Below are 12,208 nucleotides of genomic sequence, written 5' to 3' on the forward strand. Positions count from 1 at the left end.
CCGTATAAACTCTTGCTACTTACAAATGTGAAACACATACTTCATAAATCAGAAGGCAAGCAGGCCCATATGGACCAGATCTTGAGTTGTATTCAGGCACCGAGCCTTTATTTTGTGCTTGACTGCTTCTGAAATCACTGGCTCTTAGGTACCTAAGTAAACTTGCAGGTGAGTTCATTGACAAACTCTGAGCTTAACATGCATCTGTGGTTTTACTGAGTGATACAGATAAGAAGACTGAAATGGGAATAATGTGTTTTTTGCGTCTAGAGTCAGAGCCAGTTAATACTTTATGACTCTGGATAGTGATACAATATGCACTTTGACCTAATGACTTGCTGGCACCATTTGAGCTGTAACTAATTTGTTCTGTACAGATGATTACTGAAAGATTAACGTCTTTAAAATTTAAAGTACATTTACCTTCTGTTCAACACAAAGAACTTTTAAACTTTTGAACATACATAAAACTTTGACCTTACAGTAAAAAGCTAAAATATCTATTTAAGAACAATACTCACTAGCCCCTGTCATGGCAAGACATTAAAGTTTATCTGTTTTCATTTTCTTCAAGGAAAATATATAAGTAAATAAAAGCTCTGTCTTACGAACTCAGCTGTAGAGAAATCAATAGTCAATTGAACTGACCTATAGTGAAAAGGCAGTGATCAGATTAATAAACCTTGTTAAACGCTAAAAGCTTACCATCTTCAGATTCCTCCTTCACGTTATCCAGACAGCTGCCTGATACTATATCAGACCAGCAAAGTGGCTATTTAACAAGGATTCTATCGTAACATAGATACTTTCTGGCACATTTACATTATAAAATATCTCCTAAATAGTTTTGGAAGTAGCACAACAGTTTAAATCATTTGAGGTTAAGATGATGAAATTTGCTATGACAATAATTTCATAGCTCCCCTTTCACTAGTCCTCACAGAGGCTCCTATAACTGCCCTCTCCCCAACGTCCATCAGCATCATGGACAGGATATTATACGGAGGTATCAGTTTAGTTAATTCTGGAATATTTCAGATGAGCTTCATATGAGAAGAGATGCCTGTCATCCATTTTTTCTGGGACAGAGAATCAAATTTGATTGTTCATATTCTGAACTGAAATCCAAATCAAAAGATTTGAAGCTTGAAAGCATTTCATATTTTGTTTACTATTTTGAACTGATTGTTTCCATCATATCTCTATATTTCCTGCTGCTGAATAAATAAATAAATGCTGCAAATAGAAATGGCTCTTGTACTACTGGAAAAAAAACCCAAAGGACTTAGTAAAAATTATAGAAAACCTTCTGTAACATAGAAGGAAGTTGGTTTGTTATTGGAACCATTTCTTTAAATGGTAGGGATTTGGCTAACACAACTGTTGGCCATGTCACAATAAATTCATTAAACCCACCAACCTAAACTACAGCGCTTCAGATAAAGGGCAGTATACATTGACAAACAGAATTTATCTATCAAAATTACAATGCTCTGGAGAAAACAGAGTGGATCAATGTCCTCAGCAACAGAAGGTTTTTAAAACATACTGCTTCTGTTCTTACTAGTGAGGTAGAAAATTCAAAGCCAGAGCTTCAATGACTTCAGATACATCTTATTTTACTCACTGGCTTTTCTACATGCATGACAGTGAGGTACCACACAACAGTGAGATACCACACGCATGTAAATATCAGCTAAAGAGCTGAAGAATAGAATGCATCCTGCATTGTCTACTGGCTGAGTCTGTACAGCAGCAAATATAAAATAACTCAATTAGGCGATTCCTTGATTTTTCTTTCATTAAACAACATAGACTTTACTAGAACTGTGTGTTAACAGGTTGCATATGAAAGTGGCTGTGGTCTTTTCCTTTTCTCTGTTTTACTTATTTATTCTTTCTTAACTATGAATCTCTTACCACAAAGTAGATCTGAGATTTATGCTTCCTGGCCAGGTCAATAATGTTCACTCCATTATAATAAATATTTTCAAAACACCCATGAAAGTTCCTGCGTGACAATGTCCTTGATTTTCCAGGCACTGGCATCCCTCCAAAGCTGAGCTTAGAAAGAGAAGAGAAATCAATGATACTATTAAGTAATTTTCTAAGGAAAGAAGTTGCCAACAGCGTAAGAGCAGAAGTCAAAAACTGGCCAATAATGAATCTGCTACTTCTTGGATATTTCCTTGTGTCACACCTACATATTATAAGAACAGGCTAACAAAAATTACTCTATATGAAGTCATGTATGGATTAAAATATTCTGAAATGTTGGCACTTTTTTTCTTCTGAGTCCTCTTAACAGTTGCTTAGTATAAAGTATTATCTGTTTTCAGGGTCTATTACAGCTGCCAAACCAAGAAGAAGGACAAGGCCCAGTACATGCAGACCATGCTGGACAGTGCAAAAAGGGAGAAGAGAATTCACTAACAACTTCTTTAGGAAATTTGAGCCTGACTTCTCCACTGTGTGCAAATCATAACTACTGTAATAGAGAACAAGAGTGCATCAAATTAAATTATTCTCGGGCAGATTCGAAACAAATGAAAGGAGATACTTTTTCCTCTCAAAATGCTTAGGCTATGCAGTTACTTGATGTGGTGCTGTAGGTTTACTTGGGTTCAGAAAGAGATTGGAAGATTTAATAAAACTAAAATCCATTGAGAGCTATTAAATTCAAGAATATCACTCTGTCTTAGTAAGTCCCTGAGGCAGAAACTGTTAGAAAGCAGTAGATTATTTTAGAAAATCATTGCCATAAGGGTGGCCTGAGTTATAGTCTGGTCTATGTTTCCACTCTTGGGCACCATCAGAAACAGGATGCCAGTTTAAGTGAACTTTTGAACTCACTAATTTCAAAGCTATTTTGGTTGACATTGTAGAAAAGGTCAGTTTCAAATATTTGTCTTTTAATTTTGAAATTTCACTTAACATTTAAAATTATTTTATGAAAAAAAACCCAAATTAAATATATCATGTTTCATTAAATTATTAAATTGAGGAATGTTTATAGTCAGAAGTGCAATTCTAAATACAGTTCATACTTTTTTTGAAGTTTTTAGGCTTTTTTCCAGCTTTTGCTTTCCTTTCTACTTTGTATTGGTAGCACATACTTCAAACTACAGTATGTGAAAGAGAGGAAAAATTAATTTGCAATACTGGTTGATTTAGTAAAATAAATCTGTTTGCCAATCAGTTAAAACTAACATTTGTTTTTCCCTTTTTTTTTTCTCTTTTCTTTTTTTTTTAATTCGCATGATCCTCCAAGCCTTGGCATTGTGGCTTAGATTCAGAAATTTTAAGCAGAATCATGACTTTAATCTTGTGAATTATATTTTTGAAATGGGATAAAGCAGACACGGAACAGCATGAAATCTTACTCTAAACTGCTTAAAAACTTGAATGAGTAGAATAAAGTAATTTAGATCTGCGGGTTCCAGACACTCTGCTGTATCGTTCATTGTCTCATCCAACAAACAGGACAGGGGCAAACATAAAGCAGCCAGTCATCACATTACAACTGTGAAATAGTGGTATTTTTAACCATAGGTGGGAAAATGTCACAGTAAATTACATCTGCTCCCTTTCATGAATCTACCATTTGTGTAAGCAAGATTTTTTCATAGTATATTTTCCAGATTTAACAGGAATTTAAGTCTTAATCTAAACATTTCTAAAATGGTTTTATGCTGATTTATTGTAATTTTCATCAAGCCATAAAATAATAACTTTGAGTTGGGGCTCATTCCTTATGTTTACATACTGTTTACCACATGTGCAGCACTACTGAAACAAAGATATGAAAATAATGAATTCTGTGATGAAAAAGATGGTCTTTTGAAAATTTTGAGTTGCAAGGCTAGTGGAGCCAGCACATCTCTTTTTCTTTGATTCATTCCTTTAGGAGATGGAAAATCCCTAAAATCTTAAGCACTACAAACTTCCTTAAGTTTATAGTCTCATTTGCTTGTTTCACTGCATTTACATAACAAAGTTCATAAATGTAGTAAAGGAAAGGTAATTTTCACACCTCATAATCAAGGTCCAAATAATTGAAGTCTCCTTTTGCATGAAAATGATGAGTATGTTTATCCACTGTGAAGTTTACTTGATTGTTAAAGTGCTCAATGAGAACAGAATGCCAGTGTTGATCATCCAAAAGGCTGCCTAGCGTAATATTAATTTGGGCATTAGAGGGATGAGTTTTAGTATCACCTTGAAAGAAGGAAAATAAAAGCTATTAATTCCATATAAAAATATAATTATTCAAATATATACCGCTAGTTTATCATACTAAATACATTAAAGTCCACTTAACAAATTAAAAGAAGTTTTAGTCAAATAATACCTAATAACTGTATTAGACTTTATGAGACTGTAGCTATTACCTAAATTAATGAGTAGGGATAGCTTCCCTTTACTTAATTCCAGGGTGATGTGGTCTCCATTTTGTCCTTCTCTGTGGAGAAGAATTCCGTCACTTTGCATTGTCTTAAACTTCAGAGAAATCACATCTTTCAGTGCACTCATGAGTTTTTGATTAAATGTGTAAATTAGACAACTTTTCCCATCAAAGCCAACCACCTCGGACCCTAGAAGTAAAGAAATGAAAGGTAATGTATAATGCTATGTCTAAAACAACAGTTGCATGTTACTTCAGTATGATATGAAATCCTACCACTAACAACCCAGGTTCACCTGTGCCCAGTAACGTGTAGCTTATTCCTGCTGTTCCTGTTCTCCAAATGTTAAGGCTGTCCTGTTTTAATGATGATGCTATCACTAGATAATAAAGTAAGGTGAGCAGAAGAGATCTGGCTTCTATTCCAATCTAGTACTAATCTCACATGCTGAAAGGTCTTCTTTGCTTTGGATCCATGAATTACTTTGACCATTTCTGTTCTTACTGTATTCTTAGGGTGAAAATCTCCTTTAATTTATCCACAATTAATTCCAATTAACAAAATAAAGAAGAAAAAAATCAAATCCATTACATTTAACTGATTTTCAGGGCCTTCATTCAGGCTGTAGATTTAAGCCACTATTAAAAAATCAATCTGGATATTTTTACAGTAGTTCAAAATAATTTCTTGGCTTACTATTCTAGGAAGGAAATAAAAATATTCTAAGATGAAAACCTGTCAGCTGTGAGTAGCGCCTGGTTCTCTTCATCAAATGTTTTTTTCCTGGCATCATAAACAAATTATGACTTTAATTAAGCTGAATTACAGTTTCAGTACTGGAATACAGGACTTTGTATCATCAGTTTTCCAGTATGGGCATCACAGAATCACAGAATGGTTGAGGTTGCCATGTACCCCTGAAGATCATCCTGTCCAACTTCCCCACTCAAAGTAGGGACAGCTCCAGCAGGTTTCGTAGGGTCCAGTTAGGTGTGTCCAGTTAGGTTTTACGTATTTCCAAGAGTAAAGACTACACCTCTCTGAGAAACCCATGCCAGTGTTCAACCAGCCTCACAGTAAAAAACTATTTCAGTTTGTGCCCATTAGCTCTTGTCTTGTCACTGGCCACCACTGAAAAGATCCTGTCTCCATCTTCTTTACTGTGTCCCATCAGGTATTAATACACATGGGTAAGATTCCTCCCAAGCTTTCTACTCTCCAGTCCCAGCTCTCTCAACCTCTACTCATACAGCAGATACTCCAGTCCCTTAATCATATTTGTGGCCCTTTGCTGGATTGACCCCTGTATGTCCCTGTCTTTCTTGCAGTAGGGATCCCAGAACTGGACCCAGCAATTCAGACATGTCTCATTACCACGGTTGAGTAGAGGGGAAGGATAACCTTCCTCGACCTGCTGGCAACACTCTTCCTAAAACAGCCCAGGATGATGTTGACCTTCTGTGTTGCCAGCTCATGGTCAACCTGGTGTCTACCAGAACCCTCATGTCTTTTTCTTCAAAGCCACAGTCAGCCCTCTGTGTGTACTGGTAAACCCTTGCTGGAATTATTCCTCCACAGGTGCAAGACCTTGCACTTCCCTTTGTTGAACAGTATGAGATTCCTGTCAGCCCATTTGTCCAGCCTGTCTGGGTCCCTCTAAATGGCATCAAAACCTTCTGGTGTGTCAATCAGTGCTCCAAATTCTTATTGGCTGCAAACTTTCTGAAGGTACACTCTGCCTCATCATCCAGGTCATTAATGAAGATGTTGAACAGCATTGAAACCAGTATCAACCCATGAGATAAACGACAAGTGAAAAGGCTCAGCTTGACTTTGTGTCAACTGACTGATCACAACTCCTTCAGCCAGGCAGTTCAGTCTGTTTTCAGTCCACTTCATTGTCCACATAAATAATCTGTACTTTCAGTTGTCTATGAGGATGTTATAGGAGACAGCACCAAAACTCTTGCTAAATTCAAGATAACGAATCCTAAACACTCCTTTCACTCACCAAGCCAGTTATATTATTGTAGAAAGCATTTAGTTTGGTCAGGCATGATTTCCCCTTCATAAATCCATGCTATTTCCAATAATTTCCTCACCCTTCACGTTTGGAAATGGTTTCTAGGATTATTTGCTCCTTCAGCTTCCCAGGGATTGAAATGAAGCTGACCAGTTTGTAGTTCCCAAGGTATTCCTTCTTGCATTTGTTGAAGATATGAGTGACATTTGCTCTCTTCCAGTCTTTAGGAACCTCTCCCAGTTGCCACTATCTTTCAAAGATAAGCAAGAGTGGCCTCAGAATGACCATAGCCAGTCCCCTCAACACTCGGGTGCATCCCAATAGGTCCATGGATTTACATATGTCCAACTTATTCAAATGTTACATAGCCTGACCCTCCTCCACTGAGGGTCTCCCTTGCTCTAGTCTGTTATGTGGTGTGGGACGCATAGACTTGAGATTCCTGAAGGCAAATCTAACCAGCAAAGACTAAGGTGAGGAGGGCATTGAGTACCTTGACCTTATCCATGTCTTTTGGCCCCAGGTCCCCTGCCCCACTCAGTAGTAAGCCCATATTTTTCCTAGTCTTCCTTTTGCTCCTGATATACATGTGGAAGCCCTTCTTGTTGTCTTCCATGACATTTATCAGTTTCAAATCTAGGTGGTTTTGCTTTCCGAACCACATCCCTCCATGCTCAGACAATGTTTCTATATTCCTCCTGGGTCATCTGACCTTTCATCCACCTCTTGTACACTTCCTTTTTATTCCTCAGTTAGGAGCTCAGTTAGGAGCTCCTTGCTCATCCATGCAGACCTCCTCCTGCCTTTGCTTGATTTCCTGCTTGTCGGGATAGAACTTTCTTGAGGTTGGAGGAAATGATCCTTGAAAATCAACCAGCTGTCCTGGATGCCTCTTGTCTTCAGGACCATCTCCCATCTCACTCTTCCAATCAGGTCCCTGAGCATGAAAAAGCCTGCTCTTGTGAAGGCCAGGGCTGTGATCCTGCTATTTGCCTTGTTCCCTTCTCTCAGGATCTTAAACATCACACTCATAGCTGTTGCAACAAAGGCTACCCCAGCTTTCATGTCCACCATCAGTTCTTCCTTGTTTGTAAGTATGAGGGCCAGTAGAATGTGTCATCTTGTCAGCTCCATGATCACCTGTGTTGGGAAGTTATCATCAAAGAATTCCAGAAAACTCGTGGATTGCTTATGCCCTGCTACGTTGTTCCACCAGCAGACATCAGGGTGATTTAAGTCCACAATATGAACCAAGGCCTGTGAATCTAAGGCTTCTTCCAGTTGTCTGAAGAAGGACTCATTCATTTCTCCCATATCAGGCAGTCTGTGGCAGACATCCACCACAATGCCACCACCTTTGTTCTGTCCTCTAATCCTAATCTATATATTCTGAGCTGTCTCATCATCTGTCCCCAGGCAGAGCTCCATGCACCTCTGCTGCCTGCTCACATAAATGTTAACTGCCTTTCTTCGTTGTCCTGGCTAGTCCTTTCTAAACAGCCTGTATCCATCTATGGCACCACTCCAGTCGTGTGAGCTATTCCACCATGTCTCTATGGTTGTGATGAGATTGTAGTCTTTCAAATGCGTGAAGACCTCAATTTCTTCTGTGTGTTCCCCAGGTTGTATGCATTAGCACACAGGCACTTCAGAAAGGCATCCACTTGTGATGGTTTCTCAGAAAAAGTGTGAGAACTTGCCCCATCATGTTGCCCTCACAGCAGCACTTCCCTATTTGTGTCTTTGCACTTGAGATGCTCAAGTGTTTGAACTTCAGCCCTGGTTTGCTGTTTCTGTGGTCTCTTTTGTCCACAATGGCTTTGTTTCTCAAACTAGTCCACCACTTCCTCACTTGATTTTGGACCATCACCTCCCTCTCACATCATTCCTAGTTTACAATTCTCCTCACCAGCTTGGCCTGCCTGTTGGAAAAGATGCTTTTGCCCTGTCTGTCAGGGCATCATTTACATTCTGTCTCTTCCTAGCAACCCTTGATCCTCAAAGAGTGTCCTAAGATTGTTAAATCTGAATAATTGCTGCTGACACCAGCTGTGCAACTAGTTGTTGATCCAAAGGATCCACCCAGTCCTCATCAAGCACTTCTCTTTTGTCAGCAGCAACAAGGAAAATGCCACCTGAGACCCTGTGCCCTTGCCCCTTTCCCCTAGAGCGATGTAGTCATGCTTGATACACACCAGGTCTCCCCTGGCAGTACTGTTGGTGCCCATATGGAAGAGCACCAGAGGGGGATAGTCTGAAGGCTGAACAAGCAAGCAGCAAACCTCCCCAGAAAGCACATCAGACAGGCAGATAGGGGAGCCTCCAAGACCTGCAATGGGGACAGTTGGGGACACACCTCAGGGACATCTTCATAGCATAGAATCATACAATAGTTCAGGTTGGAAGGGACTTTTTAAAGATCATCTAGTTCCAATGCCCCTGCCATGGGCAGGGACACCTTTCACTAGATCAAGTTGTTCAAAGCCTGGTACAACCTGACCTTAAACAATTCCAATGAGGGGGCATCCACAACTTCTCAAGGCCTCACCAGTCTCATCATTAAAAACAAACAAAAAATTCTTCCCTATGTCCAATTGAAATCTACCCTCTTTCAGCTTAAAACCATTACTGTCCTGTCACTACAGGCCGTGGAAAAAAGTCTCTCTCCATCTTTATTATAAGCCCCCTTTAAACATTGAAAGGCTGCAATAAGGTCTCCCCAGAGACTTTTCTTCTCCAGGCTGAACAACCCCAACTCTCTCAGCCTTTCTTCACAGGAGAGGTATTTTAGCCCTCTGGTCACTTTCATGGCCCTCCTCTGGATGTGCTCTAACAGGTCCATGTTTGTCTTGTGCTGGGGACCCCAGAACTGGATGCAGTACTCCACGTGGGGTCTCATGAGAGTGGAGTAGAGAGGGACAATCACCTCCCTTGAACAGCTTGATTCTGTACTATAATAGACAAAATCATAAACTCCTAAGTTTTACAGATGAAGAAAAGAGTAATACTGAGGAATTTTCATTATTACATTACGAATGGATGCTTTCTGACTTACCTACATTCATACTTCTCATGAATGTGCTAAAAGGTAGATAGAGTGTTACAGCTCCATGACAGTGGATCAACTGTGGATCTACATGACAGTGGGCAGTGAAATCTACTTTCTATTTATGACATTGTTTTACCTAACTTCTTTCAAGGTCACATACTTTCACTTTACTTGGGAAAACAGAAAGGAGAAGGGGAAGGGGAAGGGGAAGGGGAAGGGGAAGGGGAAGGGGAAGGGGAAGGGGAAGGGGGAGGAGAGGGGGAAGGGGAAAGGGAAGGGGAAGGGGAAGGGGGGAAGGAGAAGGGGAAGAGGAAGGGAAGGGAAAGGAATGGAAGGGAAGGGAAGGGAAGGGAAGGGAAGGGAAGGGAAGGGAAGAGAAGAGAAGAGAAGAGAAGAGAAGAGAAGAGAAGAGAAGAGAAGAGAAGAGAAGAGAAGAGAAGAGAAGAGAAGAGAAGAGAAGAGAAGAGAAGAGAAGAGAAGAGAAGAGAAGAGAAGAGGAGAAGAGAAGAGAAGAGAAGAGAAGAGAAGAGAAGAGAAGAGAAGAGAAAAGAAAAGAAAAGAAAAGAAAAGAAAAGAAAAGAAAAGAAAAGAAAAGAAAAGAAAAGAAAAGAAAAGAAAAGAAAAGAAAAGAAAAGAAAAGAAAAGAAAAGAAAAGAAAAGAAAAGAAAAGAAAAGAAAAGAAAAGAAAAGAAAAGAAAAGAAAAGAAAAGAAAAGAAAAAGAACCAACTGATTTTATCCCAATAAGATGAAAGAATATCTGTCAAAATCAGTACAGATTGAACAAGACACACACAAAGGAACTGATAACACTATAAAAAGCTCATATAGTATTCATAGTTCATAAGTAAAGAAGAAAAAGGTAATTACCCTTGAAAGATACATTTGTGAAATAAATGAAGGTATAAAGGACACTCAATAAAATATGAAGTTATTCTTCAGCTGACTGGTTGACTTCTTGCAAGTCAACGGAAACCCATTATATATTTACTAACTTTATTTAATTTCACTAAAAATATTTCTCCACATTTTCAGCATGGAAATGAACTCAATTCAAATTAGGTATAGTACTCTAAAGTCAGTCATTTATATTCCATTTTCAAAAACTCTTGTCAAGTGAATGCAGCTATGTTTTTAAATATAGTTTCTTGATTTTCTTCACATCTTGATAATGTACTTCTTACTTACAAAGAATTCATTTACCACATGTACAATGAATAAATATGACATTCTACCTGAAAATGAATCTTAGGTTGACTATTATACTTCATTGTGTCATTGAATGAATGTGGACAGTAAAAGCATTAATCAATGCTAAATTTAAATAATGAATGTCAGTTTAATAGCTTCAATAAAAACTTCAGTAATAGAACGTGTGCATTGTTATGTATCTATCAAACCAGCTAACTAGATATATTCTTAGTAGGTACTGATTACAGCAGGGTTTTTTGATTAGGAACATACCATTGTTATTAGTTATTGAGACAAGAGCATAAACAACATTTAGTACTGGTCTCCAAAATCTCTTTCACTATTCTGCAGCACTAGCTCTTAAGAAGCAAAATATACTCTGTCCAAATTTGGAAAATAAACAAAATTAAACCTTCCTCCCACCACCATGCATGAATGAAGATTGTGAAAGGGCTGCAGATGTTAACCAAAATTCTTGTAACTTCTTTCACACATATTTTGTCTTCACCATCTGTGTATTACCACTAGAAATAAATTGAAAGAGTTGTGAGAGATAAAGCTTGGGTCTCCTGCAGGGTTATCAGGATAGAAAGAATGAGCCCAAATACCCAGGGTGCCATAACGTTTTCCTCTTTCAAATTTACCAACTACTCTCAGCTTCTAATAGTCCCTGGACTTGAACATCAGTCTCCATGGGTTTTCTCTAATCTACAGTTATAAATAAGGAAAACAAAAAAGATTGATTTGCTTTATGAACACTCATCTTCTGTTTTCACAATTTACAGTGTGTCTTTCTCAAAGTAATATAATCTAAATCCTTAGTATACTGTGAAAATACCTTTGGAAGTGATAAAATGCCTCTGAGAAACTAGAAATTCTAGAGGCCTCCTCACACACTATAGGATCCAGAGTTCTAGTCATCCTGAGCAAAAGTTTTAGTTGCAATACCTTTTTTTGAAAAACAATTTGATTTTTGTTGATCTTTAAAATTATTGAAATTAATGCTAATGCTCTATAAGAAAAAAATTTAAACCATGCAAACTCTTTGGCATTTTTTATTGGTTTTAGATATCCTTATTCCTGGCCAATTATATTCAAATGAGAAATCTGCTCTGGCCCTTTCCAGTTTTGGGGAAAGTAGACCTGAAAAGGTTCATAGTCTTCAGAAGAGTTAGGTAAATCAGGATTTATGTATTGCTTTAAACAAAGCCTTTGGAAAAAAAAAAAGTGGAATGTTAAAATTGTTCATAATCATCCACATTTGAAATGAACTTTTTTACAATCACATTCACATCAAGCCCTTGAAAGCACTTTATCCCAGTTATGAAGAGGGTGGGAAGTCCTTTCTTTGACTGATGTAACTCTCTCATCGATTTTATGCGTTCCAGCCAGGAAGGAATACTCAAAAAGCCTCAACACATTTAACGGTGTTAGCGGTCTCTTGAAGAGGGTTTGTGTATCACAGTATCTGCAGTGCTTCTTGTTAAGCACTGCATCTAACAATGTTTTAACGTATAGCGTGCATTTAGTTCCCAGTTATC

At 38.2% G+C, this 12,208-nt stretch overlaps 1 protein-coding gene across 1 annotated transcript in view; it reads right to left on the reverse strand.

Annotated features, from left to right (window-relative positions):
* The window catches only part of CNTNAP4 (contactin associated protein family member 4), a 238,273-nt gene that overhangs the window by 76,488 nt on the left and 149,577 nt on the right, over positions 1-12,208 (reverse strand). Inside the window, exons 5-7 of the mRNA XM_075526550.1 lie at positions 4,392-4,595; positions 4,034-4,218; positions 1,921-2,064 (exon numbers count right to left, since the gene is read on the reverse strand). Coding sequence (XP_075382665.1) covers positions 1,921-2,064; positions 4,034-4,218; positions 4,392-4,595 — 533 coding nt within the window. The remainder of the gene's footprint in view (positions 1-1,920; positions 2,065-4,033; positions 4,219-4,391; positions 4,596-12,208) is intronic.

Source organism: Mycteria americana, chromosome Z, assembly GCF_035582795.1.
Source record: "Mycteria americana isolate JAX WOST 10 ecotype Jacksonville Zoo and Gardens chromosome Z, USCA_MyAme_1.0, whole genome shotgun sequence".
In the NCBI taxonomy this organism is placed as follows: domain Eukaryota; kingdom Metazoa; phylum Chordata; class Aves; order Ciconiiformes; family Ciconiidae; genus Mycteria; species Mycteria americana.